The sequence below is a fragment of the Cottoperca gobio genome, chromosome 16, assembly GCF_900634415.1.
Source record: "Cottoperca gobio chromosome 16, fCotGob3.1, whole genome shotgun sequence".
Taxonomy (NCBI): Eukaryota; Metazoa; Chordata; class Actinopteri; order Perciformes; family Bovichtidae; genus Cottoperca; species Cottoperca gobio.
Window position 1 is genome coordinate 3,941,745 of NC_041370.1, and position 27,919 is coordinate 3,969,663.

The 27,919-nt window shown below is 43.2% G+C and overlaps 2 protein-coding genes across 5 annotated transcripts; both read left to right on the forward strand.

Moving 5' to 3' along the window:
- Positions 1 to 691: 691 nt before the first annotated feature.
- On the forward strand, positions 692 to 3,529 carry cd79a (CD79a molecule, immunoglobulin-associated alpha). The gene is made up of 5 exons (XM_029451744.1): positions 692 to 860; positions 1,292 to 1,624; positions 2,158 to 2,273; positions 2,632 to 2,694; positions 2,867 to 3,529. The coding sequence occupies exons 1-5, from the start codon at positions 821 to 823 to the stop codon at positions 2,990 to 2,992; spliced, it is 678 nt and encodes a 225-aa protein (XP_029307604.1). The 5' UTR covers positions 692 to 820; the 3' UTR covers positions 2,993 to 3,529.
- A 201-nt stretch (positions 3,530 to 3,730) lies between these two features.
- lipeb (lipase, hormone-sensitive b) lies at positions 3,731 to 27,767 on the forward strand. Of its 4 annotated transcripts, XM_029451452.1 has the most exons (15): positions 7,401 to 7,580; positions 7,699 to 7,739; positions 10,216 to 10,457; positions 11,335 to 11,619; positions 11,889 to 11,979; positions 12,352 to 12,378; positions 13,008 to 13,153; positions 13,516 to 13,701; positions 14,581 to 14,733; positions 17,447 to 17,591; positions 19,310 to 19,537; positions 20,367 to 20,558; positions 21,914 to 22,098; positions 22,822 to 23,088; positions 23,611 to 24,015. In XM_029451452.1, the coding sequence occupies exons 3-15, from the start codon at positions 10,218 to 10,220 to the stop codon at positions 24,013 to 24,015; spliced, it is 2,550 nt and encodes an 849-aa protein (XP_029307312.1). In that variant the 5' UTR covers positions 7,401 to 7,580; positions 7,699 to 7,739; positions 10,216 to 10,217. The 4 variants fall into 4 exon arrangements, with proteins under 4 accessions (XP_029307309.1, XP_029307310.1, XP_029307312.1 ...); XM_029451449.1 differs by lacking the exons at positions 7,401 to 7,580; positions 7,699 to 7,739 and adding an exon at positions 3,731 to 3,853 and having other exon boundaries at positions 23,611 to 27,767; XM_029451451.1 differs by having other exon boundaries at positions 7,401 to 7,739.
- Positions 27,768 to 27,919: the final 152 nt, after the last annotated feature.

The window sequence follows — 27,919 nt, forward strand, 5'->3', positions numbered from 1 at the left end:
TGTATATATATATATATATATGTATATATACATATATATGTGTATTTATATATATATATATATATATACATATGTATATATATACATACATATATGTATTTATATATGTATATGTGTATTTATAGATATATGTGTATTTATATATATACATATATATGTATATATATATATATATATATATATATATATATATATATATATATATATATATATGTATATATATATATATATATATGTATATATATATATATATATATATATATATATATATATATATATATATATATATATATATATATATATATATATATATAAATGCACATATATATACATATATATGTATAAATACACATATACACATATATATGTATATATATGTGTATATATGTGTATTTATACATATGTATGTATAAACTGTGTATATATATATATATATATATATACACATATTTATACATACTATGTGTATATATACATATATATATATATATGTATACGTATGTATATATTTATACATGTGTATATATATGTATACATACTATATATATGTATTTATACATACGATGTATATAAATGTTGCACTCATAATTCTTCATGAAGAAGTTACCATATAATTTATTCTCTACATGCATAAAGACTTTTATGCAAATGTGGGCCTGTCCAAACTCACTCAAGCAGATATCCTGACAGTATGAAAAACAACAGACACCAGTGCGTTTGTACAATAGCAGCGCAGACTGCGGTCAATGTTGTATAAAGTATTTTCCCTGCAGTATTTCAGTACGTTTTTTGATCTCCGGATTAAACATTTGTAAACGCAATGGGGACCGTTGCAAACGTTCTCCTCTGCAGCTTCCTCGGTGAGTAAGATACTTTTATTTTGATATACAATATTATTTAAAATAGTCTACTCTTTATGAAGTATATAAACCACATTCTATATTTGTGTAGATGCAATTATCATCTGGGTCTTATAGAAAATAGGCATGACTGTATGTTAAAGCTAGTATAAATATATGTATATATGTAGTATGTACTCTAACTGTTCTTCACAGTTAGCTCTTCTGAGTTCTGCTTCAGTGAACCACATCTCCTCTCAGAGCAGATGGTTGTGCTATCTTGTTGCAGTTCTGCTCTGTTACTTTTGGTTAATTATGCTGTACATTCACTGCTCATTTTCACATTTAAGATCTCATATATGCAATCAATATGGAATAATTTAACAAATGTTGGGTTTAAAATCAAACCAAATGCACAAAACAACATAACATAATTGCTCCCTCCTCAACAGTGGGTGTTGCTCAGAGTAAGGTGACTTTAGAGCCGGACAGGGCCTTCTTGAGGGTGCATGTCCTTCACAAAGCGGAACTGGAGTGCTGCTACAGCACCGATGAGAAGTCAGTGAAATTCACTTGGGTCAAACGAACTGCCAACAACAATCTGCCTCCACAGCTGGTGCAGCTTTCAAACCATGTGACCAAAGGAGAAACACAGGTCCTTGGCAAATCGTGTGGCAACCTAACCTTCAACGAAGTCCGTCTGAATGACTCCGGGCTGTACCTGTGTTTGCTGAACGGCAGTCACGTCGACTTCCTCTCACACGGCACCTTCCTGCAGGTCTACAGTGAGTGTTCGTGTGATGGAGTGAGATGGAGTCAAGCGAGCTCTAAGCTCTGCTAACACCTCATAAGCCATAAATCCTGTTAACGTTAGTCTATCTAAGAGCTGTGTGAGTGGAAGCATCATTGCATATCTCAGCTTGGTTAATCTTTACATCTTAAGGATGGTCTCATTACAGTCTGCTGCCCGGTCATTTACTTTAAATAGCACCGAGATTAGATCTGGTTGCAGTCGAGCTCAAGTATAGAGGAGTTTGTTACACTGAAATGCCATTTTGCATCATAATCTCATTAAACACAGAACACCACTAAACTCTTTTGGGGATTACGCACATTAGTTCAGAGAAGCTCACTTATTTCATACATTAGACGGGAATGTGTTCTTTATATTATATAATACAAGTGTGACAAAACAGTTAAGCGTCTCATAAATCTCCAAGTAAGTCCGTTAAGTAATACTTTAGTGAGTACACTCCGGCTTCTTTCTAACGTGCGAACAAACACTTGTTTCACCTCTGAACCTTCTCTGTATGTCCAGAGATGATGGAGAAGACAATAAACATCAGCGAAACCACCAAAAACACCATCCTGACGGTGGAGGGATTCTTACTGCTACTGTTTGTGCTTTTGCCTTCGTTCTTAGTCCTCTTCAAGGTGAGATAAGATAACTTGAGTAATCTCGAAGGAAACTGTTGTGCCAGAGATTGCTCAAACATGACGACATAAGAATAAAACATAAAGTGTATAATAAGTCATTTTAACACCAGTGACTACCCCTGACTCATAGAATACACTTTGAAGCAATTGTTCATTTCTAAAATGTCTCAATAATGGTTTTCGCCATGTCAACACAACACAGTTTAAAGTAATCTGTAAAACAGTCAGACTTTGAATGTTCCTAGTACATTCAGCTACAAGTTTCTCAAATGGATTAAAAGTGTTTCTTGCCTTTCCTCCGTGGGACGTTGCACCATGTCACAGCTTTCCAAACTTCTGTGTTCCCCCTTCACAGTCAAAGAGACTAAATGAACTGGAGAAGAGGAAAATGAAAATGGAAGAGGAAAACATATATCAGGTACATTAATCAGTCAAACACTCTGAATCTGAGATATACATGTGCAAGTCACATGGCTAAAAGCCGGAACAAATATATGAATGAACGTGTTATCTTGTTTCAACCAATCGAACATGAATATGTTTCATTTATGTTTGTGTTGTTTAATTGATGTCCTTCTTCCTTATGGCAGGGGCTAAATCTGGATGATTGCTGTTCCACATATGATCAGATCGAACGATCCCAGGCACATGGCCCGTACCAGGATGTGTGCAACATTAGGGAGGAGGAGGAAGAGATGGAGCTGGAGAAACCCTGAAGGAAAGGGGGAAAGATAGGGAAAGGTTAACTGTGTGGTATCTGAATATCATCTTAATTCCTTAGCAAATACATTTGGATTTTGTACATAGCCTGCAGTTACAGTTTCAGCATTTGATAGCATGTTTTTTTTTATCAGTTTGTTTCATTTGAGATTGAAAATGGATTTTAGACTTTGGAAGCACCAAAGGGTCGACTCAGTCCGGGCTGCAGCCAGGATTACAGACATATTTTACATCAGAGGTCCAACCTAATTGTGAAGATACTGCTTATCTATGTTTGATACATTCAGCTGTATCTTCTACACATTATAAGCAATTAAACAGATATGTGTGTTGTCTACTTCTTAATTTCTCAAAAATTGTACATAATTCAAATGTAAGGGCACTGAATCTAGAAAATAATGGTGTCAATTTAAAAAAATCAATATAATTAATTTCTTGCTTTTTACTGAATGACTTTATGATGTGTGACAATGTATTTGCTTTCTGTCATTTCTGTAAGTGCTCAAATAATAAAGTTGTGAGGGAAAAAAATCGTACAAACCTACAAATGCTTCTATAAATTGTATACATCTTACATAATGCCCATTTTACTAATCCGTTATTTAGTAATAATGGGCCCATATCGATTTACGAGCGACGTGATTGGCTACTGGATAACGCCGAAGTCATTCATTGGCTTCCATTTTGGTATGGGCGGGGCCTCGACGTCCGCCGGCAGGTATGTACGAGAGATGTGAGAGGCGGTGCGTAAACAGAGTAGGCGAAGATGGCGTCGAACAAGAAGAGTGGTGGGAGTAGCAGATTTGAGAAAGGTGTGAATGGGAGACGCTCGTCCAAACACAAAGAGGGTCCAGTGGGTGAGTGTGTGCCGTGCCGACTTTGTCACTTCCCCCCCTGTCCCTGTCGTTTCCCCCTTTATTAATGTCCCCCTGTTTTTGTGACGCTCCTGAGCAGTTCCCCTCCCGTTAGCCTCCGTTAGCATTTACATTAGCTGGCCTCGGGTCGCCACAACTTGGATTTAAGCCGCTGTGTCTGTCTCAGCTGCTTCCTTTGATAGTTTGACGACATCAAACCGAGGAGGCACTGATGAAGTCTTAACTTCTTACTGTTTTTAAAAAGAAGTGTTGCCGAAAAAAGTGTCCGGTCGACCTTCTTCTCCGGCGTGTCCATAGTTACGGGCATCCCACGTCATAGCAACGCTTTGTGTATAGTTTGTTGTAGACGTGGTTTGTTAATGTCATCGCTGTGGTTTTAGACTTTGACTACACATGTATGGCTCCATGCTGTATTTATATTCACGTGTTCACGTTCTGTGCCCCTAGTTTCAGCCGCTGACACTGACAGGACCCACCTGGAACAGGTACTCCAAACATTAGCGAGGGGGGAGGGCATGTAGATTAACCACCCAGTGTGATATACGGAAGTAATGCGCATTAATCGATTAGGCGAATTGCTGATTGAAGGTGACAAATTTGGCAGCCTGGGAAAGACTGTAGCAGACTTCACAGGATGTAGCCCGCCTGCAGGCACTGGTGATCTGCTGTTCCGACTAAACAACCTCCCTCTGTTGCCCTATTCTCCTGTTAAGTGCAACTGGAACAATCCAACCACTCTCAAACCAGCACTACTTTCAAAAGGATAATTTAGCTTTGTCAGGAGCCTTACACTATGCCAAACAGTGTCTGTGTGTTTGATACAGTAAAACAGTGTTACTGTTTATGAATGGTGTGTTTATAACAGATTTAAGCCTGTTTAATGGGATTAGAAGAGTTTTCTTGTTTGTTTTATTCAGATCTAAAGATCAGATGTATAAGTTGTTGTTCTTTTAAATGCATTGCCTTTTATAAAACTAAAGGAAAGCCCTATGTTTCCCATTTTGGAGGGGGTGTGGAGGCTCATTGTTGCTAGTTTCCTGTTGTTCAGTTCGGCCTTGTGTGTTTTGAAGGTGCTCTGTCTGCAAGAAGGAGAAATGCTTCCTCAACACTACAGGACTGCTCAAAGGTTTCTATTTTTAAAGCCTGCTTCCTCAACTTTAAACTGGACTAATGTGGCGGTGTTGCTAGTGACTTTACGTGCTGTGCGGAGGCTTCAGATAGTGTGTGTGTGGAGTAATCGGGGAGTTTTTCGGTGAAGTGCGTGTCGAGGCTTGTATCGTATTAAATCAATGGCGTCATCAATGTCATCATCATCCGAGAACACGTGACTGGTTCAGATCCGGTTAAACAACTTCCACTTTCCAGAATTGCACCACTAATATTCCCCCTGCTGCTATTCATTATCTGATTATAATTTCAGTTTCATTTAATTATACAGTAATTGCCCAAATAACTGATTTACACATATTAGATACTCATGAAACAATTGGTTTTATTATATAATATATTTACTGGAAAATAGATATGAATGGATTACATGGAAATGTTATATTTTCCCCTCCATTGTTTACATATTCCCAAGCCTTTACTGGTGCAAAATACAGTTTATCAAAGATCACATGGATAAGAGATGCTATCTGCCTGTTTTACACCCTTTGACCAACAGGTGCTTTCGTGTGCACATGAAGCCTCCAGAAATGAACTCTTTTTACGAACCAATTTGCTGGGAAAGCTTCATGAAGCTTCATCTCGCCATCACTACGTGTTTCCACTGCATGGTATGGCTCTCCTCGACTCTCTCGCTTTGGTTTCCCACCAGGGATAGTGGTACCTGGTGCTGGTTTTAGTGCCACCTCAGCCGAGGTTCCAAGCGAGCTGAGCCGATACTAAAAACACTGCATTACCACTGATTGGCCAGAGCGAATCGTCTCTTGCACGTCCTTACAAAGTGCAGACGTTCCTCTGTTGGTCGATCAAAGGATTCAGTGAGTCTCCCATACTGAACAGCTGATCACCACGCATTCAGTACTATCCGAAGTGGAAAACAAAATTCTGTCAGTCGAGCAGAGACGTACCATGCAGTGAAAAGGCGGCTTTATGGCAGCTCTAAGTTTTCTGTGTGGCAGGGACCAGCCTGGCTCTGATTTCAATTCATAAATGTAAACAAGCAGGGTTTCTCAAACAACTTTGATTGCATTTCTTTGTTTGCATTTCTTTTATACAGAAGTTTCAAGCAATGCATGACCCTGCCTCTTGTATGCACACTAAACTATGCAGTGGAAAGTAGTAGGACAAACTACAGAAAGTCCATCAGTGTTGGCTCTGAACCTATCAGGAGCCCACAAGACCATCAAGCTTCTAGTATATACCTAAACGTATAACCCAGAGCATTGTTAACCTTTTGAAAAGTGCTCTCGGAGAACACAGGCCCCAAGAGGACATCAAAGCTATCAACTATATATTTCAATGAAAGAAAATGTTCTTATTACATATTTTACCCCATCTGAGGTTGTAACAAGTAAGATTAGGTCCAAAATATACGTAATAAGCAATAATTGAATACAGGTCAGTTCTTTACAGATCAATGCAGATTAGTTTATGAGAAAAGTGAGAGAAATACCTAGTCTAACAACTTTAAGAAGAGAAAAAAGAAATCCCTTATCTGCAGCCACATCATGACCAGACTCTGGTTCTGTGGGTCGTGGCCTAACTTTTCACCAAATTGAACAAGCAGAAATAGAGAAGAGCAACAAGTGGGACTTTGGTGTCAAGTGACATGTTCCTGAGTGTATCTCTGTGTTCCTGTGTAGGTGAGAGGTCATGTCTCAGTTCTTAGAGTTGTGGAACTGATATCAGCCAAGAATTCGAAGCTAAAGGTCGTCTTTTCTCTGAATTACATATTAACCCTCTTTGTTCGGTATTCAATGCTAAACTTTAGTATTTCTTAAGACGCACAGTTCTTTTCTGGTGCTACATTACCTTTTGTTCAAAAGTCTTAACACAGGCGCTTCCTAAAGTACCCAGACTTCAATGTTCTTATCAGCTGCATGTGCACTATAGTGCACTTAAGTGGGCTTAACATGGTGATTAGCGACAGTCGAAGGTCCCGATCGTTTTTAATGAACGATTGTCTAATCCTGTGAGGACATTCTTTTATTTGTTTATTGCTGTCATTTGTACCCTTTTCTCCTGTGGTTCACTGACTGTTAAAACGGGTTATATTAAGGAGTTTGAAGACAGTTTTCTTATAAATAGTGCACTCATTATTTTAAGATTTCGATCCACTTTTAAATCAATAGATTGATTGATAGTTATTCATTTGAATTTGCGGTTTTCTTTGGATATGATTTTATGGACTAAACACTCAAGATGCAAGAAAAGGAAAAGGCCACATTTAAAAAATTGTTATCGGTTTATAATCTCCTGCTTGTGTCTCTCTTGTACTTGGGTCTGCCAATTAGGTTGAAGGTCATAGGGAGTTGCAAGCTCAACAGCCAATAGCAAGATAGCCCACCGTCACAAGGAGAAAGTAAACTGGGAAGGGGTTGTCTGTAGCTTCCCTCTTAAACGAACCATGGGAGGGACAAGCAGAGGAGAAATAAAAGGACAACACATTGCCTCTGAATAGAATCTGTTATGACAGTCTGACATGCAGAGGCTGACAGGAGAAGAGACACATCTAATCGTAAAGATGAGGCAGTGACAGACGGTGAGAGGGAGAACAAAACCAATCGGAAAACCCCATCTCCTTCTTCTCTGCCACAACTCCTTCTCCTTCTCTTATAATCTATTTCTTCTTTTCCATGCTGTCATTGCTTTCATGGAAGAGAGGAGACAGACAAGGACAGAGCCTTGAACTCAGACGCTGGTAAACACTTTTTACTTTTTTCTCTTCCAGCAGTTTACAATAGTTGGTCCATACCATTATTTGTATGCTGCATGACTGCCCCGCAGGACTCATTATGTCTGTAATGCTGCTGGTGTTGGTTGATTTACATGACTTATTAATGCACACTCATTCATCTTTAATGTGGAGAGACCAGGTGCAACTTAACGGTTGCAGTGGGGTTTACAGTGACCACTTGCTACGCAGGAATGATGATGCTGAAACGCGTTGCTCTATACTGACATAGCTAGACGTAGATATTTGGAACACTTGCACAAAAGGCAGAGGGGATACGGCGAGCAGGTGAGCTATGTTTGTGTGTAGCGTGTTGTGGACATAATAAGGCTTCACCTGACCACGGCATGTTTAAACTCTGAGCATTGCACCACACTTAAACCGATCTCTTCTGTAGGTAATGCATGATGGATAAGAACTTCATACAACCTCACTTCAAAGACATCTACTATACCTTTTTTACGTTTATAACTAGCAAAATGTAAATTCAGTTGAGTTTTTTGAAGTCATGGGATGAGCTTATACCTCAGAGTGTTCCTTTCACATGGTTGAATTGACGTGAAATTAGGCCCCAAGCAATGTCTTCCATATTTATTGGTACATTTACCATGGTCTTGATGGCAACATTACACGCACACGTACACACAAGGGGGTTAACTGTTTGTAGATGATTATAACAATTTGACTTGTGACGGCAATGAAAACGGGGAACATAAATACCAAAATATGGTTCATAACTGCATATTTTCGGCTCTGTTTTTGTATTTCTTGGTATGCGAGGCCCGACTGTAACATTTGGGGTTAAAGTTGGGCGTGTTGTTTTTTAGATGAGCCATGTTTTCCAGAGCCAAGTGGAAGAAACGGCGAGGCAGTGATCGGGTTTGTTGTGTTGGAAGAAATCTTTGTGATATTACTCAATTATTCCCCCCCCCCCCCCCCTTGCTAAACTTTTACATGGGACACATTGGCATCCAACATGTAAAAAATGTGGTTAAGAAGAAAAAGCGCCTGAAAGAGAAATGGAGTGAGAGGCAGAGACGAGACGGACGAGGCGGTTCTTCATGCTACATGCTCGTGTGCTAGAAGTCGCCTGGCTGATGAATGTCTTGTGCCAGATGTTGGAGTTGTGATTCCTCCCAGCAAACTGAAATGGCCTCTCCCATCACTCTTCCTGAATGGCAGCGACTAGCAGAATAATTGTGTGATAAGGGCTCCATTATTTCTAGAAACCGGTGTGCTGTTTTTACTTAAATATTACATTTTTCTGTTATGCTTCTTTGCAAGTTGGAGTTTTAATTGCAAAAGTTTGAGGACCTAGTGTGTGTGTGTGTGTGTGTGTGTGCTAATTCTAAGGGCGGCTGAAGTCATTCGGGATGTGTGCATAGTTTAACTAAAGCAGTGTTTCTTTTAAGAGTCATTCTGAACTGATAATGATCTATTATCTCTCCATAAATGTGCGTCTGTCCTGCAAGATGATTGGTTAACACCCATCCATAACAAAGAAATATTTTTTCGCTTCTCCTGAAATTCTCACTTTTACATTTATTAGGGATTTATATGTTTTATTTTCCATGTGTGCACCAGCCGCTCTCCTCTTTCCTCTGTCTCTCAGCGTGCCCGTCACCCTATACAGTAACTACCAGCTAGTTCCCAGGCTTAGGTGTTGTGGAAACAGAGGTCTCGGGTGACTCAACAGAAGAGCTCAGTCCAACAGGGACACGGCGTAGATCTTTGGTATGCTGCAGGGATATTGGCACACTTGATAAACAAGCTGTGCTGTGTGTTGTCAGCTGTACACCTCCCTTTGGGACTCTTATGTGAGTGTGTTTTTTGTGTCAGCGTATGACTAATCTGTGTTTTGTTCTCAGCTGCGTGACGTCAGAAAAGGGCCTCTGCCTTCTCCTCCTGTTCCACGCATGTCCGCCTAGATCTTGGTGGATTTTGGCTGCTTAGGCCAGCTTTACATCATTTAATTTCAAGGCTTGCTTAACACGTTTCAATCAATGAGCTTCTATACGCCAGGCTATGGGGGATTAGTTAATAGGAGTAAGGGAACATTAGGATATATCCAATGATATCCCACCTTGTACAGTGTCTACATGCTAATAACAAGTGTGGTTGTGGCGCAGAATAGGGATCAGGGTGCTGCTTTTTATGCTCGCAGCACCAGATCCCTCAAGTCAAGTTTAACAACTGCAGGAAAAAAAGGTTTACAAATAGAGTATGCATAGGGGTCAGCAAGGTGGCATAATTGATAGTGAGATCAGTGGGTGTTATTGGGATACAAGCTCCTATGTCAGTTATCTTCTTAATGAAAAGAGAATTCCCCACCAGAATACATAAAGAATCATATTACTTATTGAAACTATTATCGTGCATATGCACCCTTCCCTACATACAACTGATTTCTGTTTGCCTTGCTCCTCTCTCTGAATGCTCTTAGTGATGGACACCAAGGCCGTGTTCGTGGCCCTGTACAGCGTGTGCGAAGAGAACGCCACCTTCTTCTCAGGAGGAGCCAAGGGGTCGCAGGGTGATGCGGCAGGGCGGCTGGTGGAGACCATGAAGCTGATCCAGGAGCACGCTCGCAGCCTGGAGCCCGTTATCTCCGGCTTCGCTACTGTTTACCATCATTTTGACTTTGACCCACACATACCTGCCAATGGCTATCGCTCACTGGTCAAGGTAAGCTGCGGGAGGTTCTGTGTGCATGAGTCAAGTCTTGGATCTGTGTCTTTTTCATTTCAACCCCAGCTTCGAGAATAATAAGCCCCCGTACCACAATACATTCTTATCAATTGTCTCCACACTGTGAGAAACGTCCCACCAGCCCCTCTTTACCTCGATATCGCTTTGTTTCAAGGTGAGTCCATTTGTTTTACAGATTGATTTTACTGTTGCAAATCAGGTTAGATAAATTCCTCCAGCTGCAGACTATCTACCCCTACTGTACACCACTGTACTCTATCTTCTACAGTTATTGATGAAACATCATGACCTTCAGTGGCTGCAACCCACCACAGCTGAATGAGTCCACCGGAGCAGCAAATGAATGCTGCTCTGTTTTCTTGCCTCTCGATTTCCACATGTATAATCCTTCTCATTGCCAAAGTGCTGCTCAGACTAATCTGTAAGACCCTGGTGAAGCAGCGAGCCTTTCCCAAGCTTGCATTCATGCATGTTATGGTACATATTGTCTTTTCCTTCAAGCTTACTCCCTTAATCTTAATTACAATTTAAGCAGGGCCAGAAGACATGGCTCTTTGATGATTGCACAATTAAAGAACTGTAATTTGCTTTGTTATAAGACAAAATGCTATTTATAGCATTATAACCTAAAGTTCATTAACAAGAACACGTGTCATTGCATATTTCATTTTGTAAACTTGTTGTCCTTTTATTACCCAATGGCATCTTTTACGTAATATGCTTGTAATTTAATTTAATTGCTGTGCTGATTTTTAATTGGCCGTATGGAGAAGGTGGCATGACTGGTGGCAATTCCCCCCCCCCCCCCCCCCCCCCCAAATATTTTATTGACACATTCTTCATTACTTTCTAGGTCGTGCGCTGCTGCCTTCTCCACATCATCCAGAAGGGGCGCTACATCACCGCCAACCGCCGCAGCATCTTCTTTCGAGTAGCACACAATGCGGGGGAGATGGAGGCCTACTGCAACGCTCTGTGCCAGCTGCGCGCCCTGCTCTACCTGGCTCAGCGCATGCTACATGACAACAGCCACGGAAACCTCTTCTTCCAGGATGAAAGTGGCCTCAGCGAGAGCTTCGTCCGTGAATACGCATCCATGCACAAGGGGTGCTTCTATGGCCGTTGCCTTGGCTTTCAGGTACGATGAGCTACGGGGCGCAGGGATGGGGAGCGGGAAGAGTGACGAATGGGGAGGCTTAGAAATAGCAGATCTAGGGGGGGGGGGGGGGGAGTGATGAATCCTCCCTAGCACTGTCTGCATCAATTTATAATGTCTGAAACTCGTCTGATATTCTGAAATCCCATCATCTCTGGTGGAATGACAGCAGCTTTAAGTGTAGTCTACTTCTTAAATAGACCATGTATTAGGATTTAAAACCTGTCTCTCTTCTCCCTCCCTCCCTCCAGTTCAGTCCAGCCATCCGACCGTGTCTCCAGACCATCGCTATTGGCCTCGTGGCTTTTGGAGAAAACTACAAACGCCATCAGTCAGGAATAGGTCAGCATCATGTTGTCTGCCGATGTACCCCCTTATCATCCAGTCACTTAATTCTCATTCCCACATCGTACTCATCCACACTCCTCTTCTACATTGCTCTTTGGACTCTGACTGTGTTCCCTTTTTTGATGTTTTGTGCTTGGATTGTAGATGCTCTTTCATCCTTTTGAAATCTCGAGGGCTAGCTGGTGCACGTCTTCTATAGTTCACAGTGTTTTGAACATCAACACAGTTATGTACAGAGGCAGAGATATGAGAACATGCGCCATCATATACACATTTTCCCCCGCGCGCACACGTGTAAATATTTAACATTAATAAAGAAGAATCGTTCGGCTCTCATGGCTCCTTGTGCTTTGTGCTGCACCACAGTGGAAGCAGGAGGTATTGCACCATATGGTGAGTGTACTGCAACCCTCTCACCCCTTCATCAGTGCTCTGCAGTAAACACAGGCTCTATGACTGTGAAGAAGTTGCTTCTGTCCTGTAGCTCCTCTGCTGCATTAGCTGTCCTGTGTCTGTAGTTTAGTTTCATTACCCTCCGAGTGGCTCGGTCTTGGTGTTTTGAAAGTGCAATTCCTTCCCTCTACTTTAGTGCCCATCCTTAATTTATTGCAGAATATTAAAAGCAGGGTTTGATTTGCAATAGCATGAAATACTTTTTATTTCTAATTGGCACGAGCATAGTTTGACCCGTGTTCTGAATTGGGGCCTTATCTCTGAGGTTTGCTGTGTTTTCTTTCCAAGCTTTCACCCTCCCTTTGAATTGTAAACACGTTTGTTTTGATTTATGTGCTACCACCGTTCACTTACTACACTTTCAATGTTCCCTCTTTCCTGCCCTCCTCCCGACTGTTTCTGTCTTTGTCAAATTGCTGTTTTCACCCCCATTATTCTGAGCTGTTGTATTTTGTCTGCCAATCACTCTCACTCCCTCCTCAACCCTGCACATTCCTTTGCTTGCGTTACCCCCGTCTCGTGCGTCTCCTACTCATTATCACGCCCTCCTCCCTTCCCCTCGTCCCCAGGTGTAGCAGCCAGCTCTTTCTTTACCTCGGGGAAGTACGCCATCGACCCAGAGTTGAGAGGAGCAGAATTTGAGCGCATCACCCAGAACCTGGACGTCCATTTCTGGAAGAGCTTCTGGAACATCACTGAGACCGAAGTCCTGTCGGTGAGTAGCCTCGCGCACACACAAGCAGACCAACACGCTCCTGAAGAAATCTGTAATCTGCCCATGTTGTCACTACTGACCCGTGCACACAGACGAGCGCGCCGCCCCCGTTTTTAATTTTAAAACTGTATCAGGATTATTTTACTTCCTTTTCTATCATTATGCATTTTGGCCTTTAGGACGTTAGTAATAACGGAGTGGAATTCAATTTATTCAATGGGGTTCATGATTAATTCATGGGGTTTCTCTCGCTCTCCATTGACCTTACTCGCTCTGTAACTTGCACTCTTCTCTTTCTCTGCCTTTCTGTCTCAATTATTTCTGTGCATCTCTTTCTTTCTCCATCATCTCTCTTCCTCCAGAGTCTTGCGAGTATGACATCAACTCAAGTTAAGGTGAACCGGGCTCTTTCTGTGCCCCCCGTGCCCTTTGACCTTCCCCTGGCGGCCAACCACAGAGCTTCTGTAACTATAGCTCCACCATCTGCACACATCGGCACGGCTCCAGTTCAGATGAGGCTGATCTCTTATGACTTACGTGACGGACAGGTAAGGTATTCATTATTCTGTTCACTCTGTAGCGGCACAGTTGATGATAAAAAAAAGCTTCATAATGTCAAATGTTGTGCAAAACTATCTCTTGTATTTGTTGTGCACCCAAACTACCTTCTTGTAGGCGGTCTAAGCATTAGCTATTTGTTGTGTGACCTACTTTATGACCGTTTTCCTCCATTGGCTCTTTTTAAACCAGCGTCCAAATTCTTAAAATATTCGAGCAATATGTAAAAGCATATCTGGTATTTCTCCCAGCTGGAGTAAACGACAGCTTCGACTCATCCTCGTGGACTTAATCCTCTTCATTATCTCTCTCTCTATTTCTCTGTCGTAGGTATCACTCTCACTTTCTCCCTTATTCTCTCGGGAGACTCTCTCTCCATCCGAGCTTGCACTCCTCCTTTTTTTTTTTTTTGTAACCTAGCACTTAACCAGATATGCTATCGGCACACACTTTCAGCCATTGATCACGCTCCAACAAAACAAAAGTTTCCTCTTTAATGTTGCAAACACAAGCCTTCATTAGCGGAAACCCTCCCTCTCTGCCACATTTCCTCTCCCTCCTTGTTTCTGTTAATGAATGGGAATTAGTGTGCGTTCATGCAGACGCAGGAGAGGCTGGCAGCAAGCTGCTGCAGCACAGCTAGTTAATCCTTCTCTCAAAGGAGCCCTGTTGCTCACACCAGCAATACATTTTTACTAACAATGAAAACAAGGCTTTGTTTGCACTATACACAGTATGTGGACGGTTATCAGTGTGACGCCAACGTCTCATCTGTCATCGTGTGGTGGCCTCTTTTTAGTTGTGTTTTATTTATTCATCTCCTGTTCATTCATTCCTCTTCCTCCACCTCTCTGTCTCACTCTCTCCAGGACAGCGAGGCGCTGCTATCTCTCGCCCGTTCTGAGGGGGGCTCCATCTCTTTGTCGCTGGGGCTGAAGACCAAGCGCCTCCCCGCGTCTCCCTGCCTCCTCCTCCACTTGCATGGAGGAGGATTTGTTGCGCAGACCTCCAAATCCCATGAGGTGAGATGCTACGCTCCAACTTTTCCTTACTCTAACCTAAAGCAATGTGATTAGTCATTTTATTTTGTGGCATAAACTGAAGTCTGCACATATTTATATCCTGTAGTATTTTGACTCGTGTCTGTATGTGACCGTATTTGACCTATTAGAATAAAACAATTAATATGATATGTAATGCGGCAGCGACGTATCCAAAACGCTGACTTCACTACACCTCCATCATCACACACCTGGACCAGATGTTGTATTTGAGCTGGTTTTGCCACAGCGCCCATGCAGTTCACCTTCTCATCCCTTCAATGCTTCAATGTCTGGCTCTGTTTTCTCTAACTAATTGTAATTGAACCCCGGCTAATTAAAGTGTTGATGAGACGGGCACTAGTCGACAGCAGAGGAGTTTGCAGTCTGAATCTCTTCCATCAATAGTGTGACATTCAATGAGCAGTTAAGCTAATTATGTTGTAATTAATCCCTGAAATTCTTTAAATGTAGTTCTCTAAATATAAATGGACACTATGGCCTCCCTCTACGCGCACAAAGCTGCCTCTCCTTTGCTTCCTGTCATTCAGTTCTTCCTCACCCCTCTTGTTTCTTACAGAGGAGGAGCTCATGTCCTGGATTTAATTTGTAGGTCACTGTGATAGAAAAAGGGACACTGACACACACACTCATACGCTTTGGCCTCATGTTCTTGTCAATGTCCCTGTAAAGCACTTAAAAATCTTATTATAAGTTTACATAAGTTACAGTATATGAAATGCTAGCATGTGACTCCACCTGCTGCTTGTTCGTCCTACGCTGATCTGGTCATCTGTGGCTGTGTGCGGTCTGCGTGTGGCATCATTTTCTTAAAGTCGCCGCAAGACGTGGCTTTGTGTAGTTGCCAAGGACATGGGCATTCTTGATCTGCAGCTGCGTAGCAACCAGAGGATGAGAGGAAACAGGGCTGTCATGTTGCATTAACAGAGAACTGTACAACCCCGCAGAGAAAGATTACCCCGGGCACTAATGGAAGACTTGTCAGACTATCCTTCTGTCTTCTTCTTCAGGGATGGCCTTTTTTATTACATCCTCCCCTATCAATCTTTCTAATATCTCCAAAACTCCATTTTGTTCACATAGTGTTCTTTTTTTAACATCTCCTTACTGTCTTATTCGGGCAGCTTGAACTTGCCTCCTTCTTAATATTTCTACGTGCTTTGTGCTCTCTTAATCCCTGAGGCTAGGCCAAGGAAGTTTGTCTGAGGGTGGGGGGGGGGGGCGGTGCGGTGCGGTCGCCCCTTGTACTTCTCATATGTCCTCTACTCCTGTATCCTTCACTGGATCCCGTCTCTCCTGCCGTCTGGGCGAGATGGAGAGTTGGACTTCAGTTGCAGCAGCCTTTGGTGCTCTCAGTGCCCAATTATGCTGAGATCACAGGAATGGATGTGCTGGCATCTGCATTTAGAAACTTGTGCACGGACCACACACACACACTCCCAGTAGAGGTATAAGCTTGCAGATTAACTTCTCTGTCTGTCTGAGAACGAGTGGGATGGTAGCTCCCATTAATTCCTGCTTTGAGAACAGGTCTAGGACCTGTGTGTGTGTGTGTGTGTGTGTGAGAGTGTTTGTTTTTCTTAAGCAGCCTTGGTCCCAGCCCAATAAAAAATGCACACACACACCTACATGTCTCCTGTGAGCTCCTTGTGTGCAGGCAGATGATGAACTGTCTGACTGACGCACCTGTCCATGTACTCTGGCATATATTGACACTCATTGGCAACAATAGCTGGTACACACACACTCACACTCACACTCACACACACACACACTCACAGATTCTCTGCTGATTCGTATAAACCCGCACTAACCTGAGCGGCACTCACACTCTCACTCTCACTTGTCAGCGGTCTCACTTTAAGATGTATTGTGACAAGCGGGGCCTTAAGACAGCACAGCTGACTGCTGGAGCTGCTACTTTGTTTTTTGTTCATACTGAATCACTCGTGGGTGAGGCAACATACAGAACACACACTGCTTTTCCTGGCACTGTGAATGGAGAGCTGTCATTTTAACCGCCAGCCCTGTCAAAGCTCCTCAAAAAGGTGTTGGGAGGAGATAAAGACTGAGGAGGAAAGGACGAATGCTTTGTGGAAGGAATATGTTGTCATGACAAGTTTTTGACGTCTTTTCTCACATTTCATGACCACTGCATTGCAGTTGTGGATTAAAGCACTTGCCTTAGGTTGGCATAAGAATAGTAAACCCTTAGCCTGACTGTAGCAACAAGAACAAGAGAAACACTCAGTGTTCTGACAGCGAGTTTGTTTTTGTAGAGCCCTGTAAATCCACACCGTCCTCTTGTCTTGCTCTTTGTTCCTTCATACATGGCAAACTAGCACATGTGGCCACCTTTTTGTTATTACCGTATGAGACACAAGCAAATGAAGGTGACTGTCGGGGCTCAATGTCTAGACGGTCAGCCAGAAAGCAGACGGATGACATCAGAGCGACTCATCATTTTCATAACTTTTTATCCTCGCTTCTTTTATGTTCACTCCACGTGTCTCCCAACACATTTCGTTCTCTCTTTGTCTCCTTTCCTCTTTGTTTTATTGAGGCTGCTGCTGTTTGTTTGTCATAAATTTAACAACATGTTATATATTGGCTGTGTAATGGAGTGTTTTTCCCCTTTATAAATTCAGCCCTCCATGTCTTCTGTCTCGTGCAGCCCTATCTGAAGAGCTGGTCCCAGGATCTTGGTGTCCCCATCCTGTCGGTCGACTACTCTCTGGCCCCTGAGGCCCCCTTCCCAAGGGCCCTGGAGGAGTGTTTCTACGCCTACTGCTGGGCTCTGAAAAACCACCACCTACTAGGTACACACACACACACACACACATCACACAGCATTGTTTATATCGAAATGCTGACTTTTTTAATTATTTTTTTTAGCTTCTTTGTGCATTTTTGGTTTACTTTTATAAAGTAATAGGAAACTTATATGCAGTGAAAATTCTAAATACATTAGGCAGGTTAAAAGAAGTGTTTTATTAGAATTAATGAGCTGAATAGAACTGTGGACTCGTCTGTAAACGCTCACCTACGTTTACCAATTCCCTGCACATCTCGAAAGGATTCATTCATCACTTTGAAAGTAATCGCGCTGAAGCTCCACGTTCTGCTCGGTACCCGTAATAATAATAATAAATTGTATTTATAAAGCGCCTTTCAAAGCTAAAAGCAATCTCAAGGCGCTACAATGCAGGACAACAACAAAAACAACAACAACAAACATAAGATTTTACGGAAAGGCTTTTGTGAAAAGAAAGGTTTTTAGTTCCTTCTTGAAGAAGTCAGTGTCCTGTGAAGCCCTCAGGTGTTCTGGGAGGGAGTTCCACAGGTGAGGAGCGGCTGAGCAGAAGGCCCGATCGCCCATGGTACGGAGCTTGGTCCTGGGGGGGGTGGCGCAAAGATTTTTTTAGAGGAGCGGAGGTTTGTTGAGGGAGGAGTTCCTTGAGATACGGAGGAGCATTTCCATGTATGCACTGGGGGGAGGAGGGAGATTTTGTATTCGATCCTGAATGCGACAGGAAGCCAGTGGAGGGAGTGGAGAATGGGTGTGATGTGGTTATGTTTTCGCACCCTCATCAGGATCCTAGCGGCGCTGTTCTGGATATATTGGAGCTTCTGAAGGCTCCCGCGTGGAATCCCGATGAGCAGAGCGTTGTAGTAGTCCAACCCTGAGGCGACAAAGGCGTGGACGATTTGTTCAGCATCTGACAGGGAGCGTGTGGGGAAGATGCATGTGGCATCGGGTCGGTTTTTTTATAGATAGATAGATAGAGCTGTGTGTCATCAGCGTAGCAATGGAATGGTATTCCATGCTGGCTGATGACGTGGCCAAGGGGCAGAGTGTAGAGGGTGAACAGAGTGGGGCCGAGAACCGACCCTTGAGGGACACCACAGGTTACTGGGTGTATCTGGGAACTTGCACCTCCCAAGGATACGTACTCTGTTCTTCCAGAGAGGTAGGACCGGAACCAGCTCAGGGCAGAGTCAGAGAGTCCGATGGTGTAGTGGAGGCGCTGAAGGAGGGTCTGATGGTCGACCGTGTCGACCGCTGCAGTCAGATCCAGGAGGATGAGGAGAGCTGGGGAGCCAGCGTCAGCCGCCATCAGCAGGTCGTTTGTGACCCTGACCAGAGCTGTTGTTTGTTCTGCAATATCACGCAAATCGTAATGCCAAATATTCAGACGGACAACAACAGACATTTGGATGGTTTGGGGGTACATCCGCCCGCGGAAGCACGCCATGTCAGATTAGCAGCGATCGCAGCGCAACATGTTTTGTGTTGTAGTACGAGAAGACAACATCACGGCCGGGAGGCAGACAGCCAGACAATGCCCCCTCAAATCAGCCACATATTCAGCAGAGTTATGGTGGAGAACATAGATCCTGGTACTTCATGTGTGTCACACTGCTTGTTCTTGCACCACAGTGGATCTGCTTTTATTTTGAGTACTATTCTGTTTCCCCATAGATTTATTTTCTATTTCCTCACCTCCATCATCCTTGTCCTGTTTTATCTCTCCAGGCTGGACCGGAGAGAAAGTGTGTCTGGCCGGTGACAGTGCAGGAGGCAACTTGTGTGTGACGACGTCCTTGCGCGCTGCTGCCTTTGGCGTGCGAATACCAGATGGCCTCGTGGCAGTCTACCCGGCCACCCTGCTGACCGCCTACGCATCGCCCTCCCGTCTGCTATCACTTATGGATCCCCTGCTGCCGCTCAGTGTGCTCTCCAGGTGCCTCAACGCCTATGCAGGTAACTGTGCATTCAATTATCATTCATACTACATAATGTTCCTTACAGTAGTTATAAGTGCGTCTACAATAATGATACTTGTAGCATAATTGATGATTAAGTGAAGATGTTCTTTTTCTTTGAAGCTATTTTCATGATTTCAGTGATTTCTTTAAATTACTAACCAAATCTGACCAGCAGCTAAATCACAGTTTATGATATGACAACAGCTAAAACAATTGATTAATTAGCAACATTTTCATAGATGTTTTGTCCATTCAGTTGATGTTTGCACTCTTTTAGTTTCAGCACAGTAATAATCATATTAAACGTGAAGCGGTTTTGCTCTCGTCTCGTGTCTCACTGTTGTCTCAATTCATCATGTAGTACACAATGTGTATAATATAAAACATTGTAATCATAAAGCTTTATGGATTTCATTCTAGTCGTGTTGTATCATGTCGGAAAAACCTTCCCTAACAACAACTTATTAGCATATAGATTGTTTTTCATGTGTTGTCATTAATGCAACGTAGAAAGCAGGAGAAACTCTTATAAGTCATTTGATAAATTGTTGTCTCACAAGAAAAGGAGGGCCAAGGAGGAGGAGTAATTGGCCAACTATGCCAAATTCTGACAGAGATATTGTTTATGTATTGCTGTCTGTAATACACATTGCTGTGTTGTAGTATTGAGCCCACTCCATTGTCAGTGGTTTTCTTCACTTTTACTATTCTTCTCTGTTACATTCATTCATTCTTATTCAAGAATAACAAAAAAAAAAAACCCTTCATCTCTCTCGAACATCTATATTTCCCTTCTAAGCCTTCCTTCGTGTCTCCTTCTCCAGGCTGTGAGCCAGAGACGGAGACGCAGGTAGAGAAAGCGAGCACGCTGAGCCTGGTGAGGAGAGATACGGCTCTGCTGCTCAGAGATTTCCGACAGGGAGCCTCCAACTGGATCCACTCTCTGCTGGATCCCAACAGGGCCGCCGCCGCCTCCCCCAGCACAGCTGCAGAAGAGGCGCCACCAAGAGCCACCGGTATACCTCCGACTCGCTGTGTGTATGGGTGTGTTTGAGCGTGAACATTGGATGAAATGTGGGCGGCTTAAATGTGTTTCTGCTCGGCAGCTACTGTAATAACACGTTGGCCTCCTCTCAGACAAAGCTTGGGTTAGTGTCGCCTGGTTCTGCTGAATTCCTGGATGTCTGTGGGATCATGATTGTGTTATTTGATCACAGACGCTCAACAATTGAGTCAAGATGGCTGTTTGACGTAACTTCAGACGACACCAAATGCATATTATGTGTATCAGGCTATCTCTGACCGGTCTTTAACCAGATCACACACATGTAGGCTGTTCTATGTGACATTGATTAGATCACTGATGTAAAACTAACCCAATGTTTTCACTTCCATTCACTGAGTCTCCCCTGAAAATGTTTGCCACCTCCCACTTTGAAAACCTCTGCTATAGATGAGATCTGATCGTGTCTTTGATCACATCTATCTGCTTAAAGTACTGTGTGTGTGTGTGTGTGTGTGTGTGTGTGGCCCAAGTTTTCAGCGTCTTATTAATTATAAATGCAACAATATCAACCGCCCCAAAGTTAATTTACAGCCCATGCGGAGTAGCTTAACGACACGGATCCCCTTCATTCAGCATTCAACTAACCAATTATCACTTCATCCCACCTTGTTGCGTAACAATCCTGTAGCCCATTCATATCAATTCACGTCTTTGGAGCAGCAGGGCTTTGACAGTAATTGTTAATTGTAGGCACCGTAAATCTGAGGGCGAATCGTAATTTCCCTGGTGTCCCCTTAGCCAGGTGACACCCCCTCAGCTGCAAGCCCAAACTAATGAGAATGTCATTGGTGGGTGTACATTATTAAAAGGCCATCATGGCGCTGAGATGGTTCATTATTGAAAAGATGGGAGATTGGTAGCACTTGGGGAAGAGACCAGCCCTGACTACTCTTACAGCTGTGTTTTGACGGCCCGGGGCGGGCGGATGATATCGCCATGACAGCACTCTTTGAATTTCCTCCACCCACTTCGCCGCTCGTCTTCCTGATATATCCCAATTTGCATTTTAGGCTTTTAACAATTGGCTGTCAACCAGAGGACATATGATAAGTGGAAAAGGTAGAAGGGAAAGTGATTGTGCACTCGTGTGTGTGTGTGTGTGTGTGTGTGTGTGTGTGTGTGTGTGTGTGTGTGTATTGTCTCCTGCTGCTCCAGCTGCTGTTGACCCCGTGCGGTTCCCTCCGTGTGGTTAATGCTTCTTTTTTAATCAAGTTCTTTTTTTCATTGTTGTCTGAAACGTTTTTGCCAAATGTCCCCGTTGTTAACTCTATTCCCTCCTCTCTCTCATCTCATCTTGTTTCTTAGACACTGTGAGGAAGAGCATTTCAGAGGCGTCTATCTCTTCTCCTCACGCCGACCCCCCTGTAGCCTCGGACACCTCCGACTTCCTCCACAGAAAGTTATCTGTGAAGAGCCAGACTTGCCTGGATTTGGGATCCCACAACAATTGCACGTCTCACAGTGCACCGCTTCTCTCCGAGCGCACTGCCGTACGTCACGCTTGAACATGTTTACATTGAGATTAGCTCTGTTGACTGAGTTGAAGAAGATAAAGGGGGCCGTTTGCTTAAGAAGAACAGTCGGTTCTAGGTGGGGACTGTTGTGGGAATGTAACCTGTGATGATAGAAAGGTCTGTGTGTTGGTGGTAATTATTGCACCAGCCTGCCACCTATGATCAGGTTATCTCAGCGTTCGTACAGCTTGCATTAAAACTATGTTAAGAGGCTGAACAGTTCATCAGTTGGCCATCTAGCATACATTGTTGTATCCCCGGCAGTGATGTGCGTGTTTCACCTTGATGAACTCAGCCGGGATTATGTCACCCGTGCCTCATAAACAGATTTGGCTATAAAATGCTGACTGAATATCAAAGCTTTTTGAGTGTGCGGGTACCAGCAAGGTATTGCAGATTATCCTCGCATGTATTTTCACACAGGCAGACTGGATTAGTGGCGGGCTTGGGGGGAAAAAAATAGCGTGAAGGGGTGACGCAAGATTTTAAATATGCTTTTCCTCCTTTAAAATGGGGATTTGCTCAGCCAAGACTCTCAGGCACAGAGCCACGGTTTCTTAGATGATTTTCACAAGGACAAAGTGTGTGTGTGTGTGTGTGTGTGTGTGTGTGTGTGTGGAACTTTGCCTGTCTAATATTTTATGCCTTTCTTCTTATTTCCTTGACAATACCTTTTTTCTTATCTCTTCTTTTATGCAGCCAGAAGACAGGAATTTCTTCTTTTGCAAGGACGTAGATCCCTCCATGTCCAGCGACCTGTCTACAGTGGCCATACCACCCCCTGCTGGAGAGGAGGGATCAGAGCTGGAGCACCCTCGAGAGTTTCCCCTGGGGTTTGAGCCCCTGCGCTCAGAGCAGATGTCTAATATGAAGGTGGAGAACTCGCCAGTGGTCAAGGATCCGTTCTGCTCTCCTCTGCTGGCTCCTGATAGCATGCTGAAAGGGCTGCCACCTGTACACATAGTGGTAAGATGAGGCGAAGTTAAATGCACATAAATCAAAGGTTGCTTTACTCAACGCGAGTGTTAGGTAAGCCTGTCAATGTGTGCGTTGAAGAACATTTGAGTCTCTGCAGTGAGCGACACTTCGGTTGCATTTATGATCTTCTACGAGACTGATATGTTTCTTAACTTGGAAGCATGCAGGAGAGGAGCTGGGTTTTAATTGTTGGTTTGTGATGGTGAAGACGAGGAAGGTAAAAACCAAATATTAAGAGCGATTACAGAGGAACGTACACGGCTGACATGATGTGGAGGTGTGAAGCCTGCTGGCTCACCTGAGAAGGGCGGTGATATGGAAATGAAGAAACTAGCAACTTTAAAAGCAGCAGAGTGAGTCAGCGAGAATGTAAAGAAAGCGGGGACAAAGGAAACGGGGGATGCTTGGCTTCCTTTCTTCCCTCCCTTAATTAACATTCTTGACATGTCTGATGGGAATCCTAATTTGCTTTTCCCCCCCCACTCCTTTCTCTCGCTTCTCCCCTCTCAGGCTTGTGCGTTAGACCCCATGCTGGATGACTCTGTGATGTTTGCCAAGCGTTTGAGGAACATAGACCAGCCCGTCACTCTGTGCGTGGTGGACGACCTCCCCCATGGCTTCCTCAGCCTATCGCAGCTCTGCAGGGAGACGAAGGAGGCAGCCAACGTCTGCGTGGAGAGAATTCGGGCTGTCTTCACCCAGAAGGACACACCCCCGGAGCCACGCAAGCACCGCAAGCTGGAACGGACCGATCGGGGTGTGTCGGCCTCTTCTGGGGAAGCCGGTTCTCTCTCAGTCGGCCCCTTTGAGGATGGGGAGCTGGCTGTTGGGAGAGGGACTAAACTTGCTGATGGGGATAGCGTAGTTGCTGTGGCAGCCCAGAATAAAACTGACGCTGTTGGTGTTGAGCCTTAAATAAGGTTAGATTAAGGACTGCAGTTCACCCTGGTAGTGAAGAGAGAGAGAGTAAATGAAAGTCAGACACATTTAGGCAGAGCAATGCCTAACGGGGAGGGAGAAAGCGTCCTACAAAAACAGAAAGGGGGAGAGGAGGCAGTCGAGGCGATGGAGACAAAAAAATAGAGGAGCACTAAAATACAACTTCCTCTGCTTTGCAATCGTTGCCACTTGTTGTGCACCGTTATGCACAAAGCAAAGCTGGCAGACAAAATGAAAACACTCACGAAAGACGGTGATGTCTTTGAAACAAAAACAAATAATTTACCAGCTACTTAGATCAAAGACCAGCACTCACATATGCAACACACATACTTAGCTAAGTTGCTGTTAGCCAGCGAAGGCTCGCACATAAAGCAGCACAGAAGATACTTAAGACAAAGCCCGAATGGGTGATTCATCTCAGCCGAGGCACTCATTTCAGGCCCTAATCAAATAGTGGTCGACACACTATCTGCGTCTGTATGGAGTCATCCCATCAAAATGGCCACTTGTCCTTTAGGGAGCCACTCTAAATCACACTTAATAACTCCACATTGTGTTCTCCATTGTTTGGCAGTCAATACAGGTCACTTTGTGGGTAGTAACTCTGTTGTTTTAGGGTTGTAATTATATTTGGGAGAGTCAACAGAAGTTGATTTACTTGTTTCTTGAGATTCTGCTGCACTCTCATATTATTAACCCTGTGCAGCAGTTTTACTTTTGTTCTTCATCATTTGTTTTTCTATTGCTGTACTTTTTAATCCTTGAATCATTTAGTTTAGTTTGTTGATTTGTACACCATTCTGTCTGTTTCATGTAATCTTATGCTGTTTATTCCACATGTTTGAATGTGCTCAGTATTTACCTCTGCGTCTTTGGCACAGCTGCTACGACATCCCTCGCCTTTCAATTAAACTCTATCCTCAGTAATGTATTCTGATAGGATAAAGTAAGAATATTACACAAGGACACAGTGTCCTCTCGAGATGCTGCCTGCTGCTTTTTGCAGGGCTGATATTATTATTACTGCGTTTTATTAATCGCTACAGTGACATTTGTGGAGATGCACTGAGATTATTTTGCGAAAACAAGAATTTGGGTCCCTCGAGTCTTTTAGGAACAATCATAGCTCTCAGATGTCTGAAAGCGGCAAAAAAAAAAGGTTTAAATTGTTATTCTTTCAAGACTGGAAACGGCTGCTCAACATTCTCCTTCTGCAGAACTTGAGTAAGAGAGAAAGGGGCAGCCAAAAGCCCTCAGCTATCAATACACATTTTAAACTCCACTGCACTGATTTCCTCTCAGGTTGCCCTCGTTCCTCGCCGGCCGTTATTTCTCACTACTTCTCTTGCACAGTACGCAGCGTGTCAAAGTACCCTTTCTCTCGAGTCGGGGAATTTCCTGCCTGACAATCTGTTTCTACAAATCGGAAAGCTTTTCGAAAAAACACTTGAGGACCCTGGCCTCGGAGTGCTGTGTAACAACCCACTGAACTTGTGTTTGGCTGCTGGGCCAGGTGTTTTTTGCGCCCCACTATCACATTTGGGGTTGACTTTGTTTTCACAAACCTGAGTGCACTCCTGAACGTGTTGCCACCGAAGCACTTTGAAGTGCACAAGAATGTCTTTGGGAGGGTCCGTCCCTCTATTAGGTCCAACTGAATATAGATGCCAACAATGCTGGCACTGTCCTGCCCTTGCCTGGTAACAGGGTTAGGGTTGCCAGGTCTGTGGAGAAGGATGCTGTGTGATGAATAGGATTTAGCTGAAGCTCCGAGTGCAAAAATCCTCCTCCCCCGTAGAAGAGCAGGATTCTCAGCCGCAAAGTCATGCTACAGGATTAGACCGCGCTCGGATCTGTCAGCTCGGAGTACTTACTGCAATATTTTTAGTCAGATTGATGGAGAGAACCGGGGCCACAAAGAGGAAGAAAGTAATGCAGTCGTCTGAGATACAGGGCTGAAGTTTGTACTTGCTTTATTAGTCTGTTTAATGCCCACTCTGCACTTTTGCAATAGTTTGTAGATCCGTGCTCGTGTATTTTAACATGTCACCGTTTTATGTTCTTTGCTCGGTGCCTCTACGCGTGGCTCAGGTGGAGTCTACATGTACACATTCACATGATCACACCAGTGTGTGTGTGTGTGTGTGTGTGTGTGTGTGTGTAGAGAGAGAAACATGAGGTCACACGTGAGCGCGTCCTCTTTTGTGTGTCTTGTGTTCACATTAAGAAACAAATGGCACTTTACTAATAGTCAAGAGACTATTCACAGTATTAATCATCTGTCGCTGAGACCGAGAGCAACCTCAAGCCACTATGGGTCAACTTTTTTTTGTCTGTGATATACTGTACATCGACTTGACTTCATCAATCCTGAAAACACCATCGCCTACGAAGCCCAGCAGGGTCGAGTGGCCATTAGCACTTTGTTGTATAAAGTATGTGAGCTACTAGAAAACCTTTTTTAAAAGTGTGTCAAATTCACCCATTTGCTGTTTATTGACCTCCGTATGCCTCTTACCCTTGATGACCACTCGTGCACCAGGCTAACCTGCCTGCAGGTGACGCATCAGACGGCCCACCTGGTGTTGTGGACTAATACAGTTTGCAGTGTTACCTTTTCTTTCTAGTTTTCCCAATTCCTGGCCTTCGTCGTGGTTCTGCCGACGCTCGTACGCTTTCTGCAGCTTAGAGCGGAAATGTTTGATCCTGTATTGTTTTCAATTAGTGCTGCTGCGTCATAGTGTCTAATCGATGATCCGCAGACCAACTTTATAATCACAAATTGTCCCTGTGAGTACACACTAGCTTGTAGTAGTTCAGTGTAAAGCTGCTTGTTTAGTTTTGTTTGATAATCAGGTTGTACAACCTACCTCCAGTTTTACTCTTTAAAAGATTTTCTTTGCTCCTGGCTGGTTTTTTTGTTGACGTGCGATGCTACGTTGCTACGTTGCTACAAACATGAGCTAGCTGCTTCCACAACATGTACAGTAAAAGCTATGCAGTCATCACATCATCTTTTCACAGTCTGTCTGTCAGAAATGCTGTGATGCCGTTTATTGTCGTGCAATGCATTTGAAACTCCTCAAGGTTGGATTGCATCGTTAGCGTACCAACCTGCACACATAACACTTGTTTGTCAAACTTCATTCTTTCACAAATGCATTAATGCGCTGATGCGACTGACCTCAACCACTCCGAAATGTTTCCTAATGAGTAATACTAATGAGATCAATCGGTTAGATATACTAAATGTATTTCTATAGTTTAGAAACTGAACCAAAGACTGAGTCTTGTAACAGATGTGCTGTTTTGCCATTTAGTGTTTGCTGTTAATGAAAATGCAGGTGCTAGTCGGTGCCATAACCTGCGCTCCATATGCAAATTGCTCTGCACTGTGAAATGTAATTCTGATGTAGATTATATTAGATTATATTTAGCCTTTAAAAAAAAACAAGCCATAGACTGGAAACAAAGCAATTTTAAGTTTACTTGTTTTAAACTTTTTTTATTTAATTTTATTCAAAACACCACAAGTGCAAACCTGTGAATAAAAAAAATGTATATTAAAAATGTTAGGAATCATCTAAATATTTTTACTTTGAGATTTGTTGATCAGATTGATTCTTTGCAGGTTTCATACGACGAGGTTGTGTCTGATGTGCCGCGAGTAGGCTGGTTTCTTCTTCTGTTGATTTTTATCTAAATAAATATATTCTCCCATGAAACTCTGTTGTGTTCATGAATCATACATGTCCTTGTATCGATCAAAGTAAAGGTTAAATAAGAGTCACTGAGAAAAGAAATGAGCATTTATAATTCAGTGGCCAGATATTCTTGGCATCTGATAGCTTTTTTATTTTTTATGTATGAATTTGTG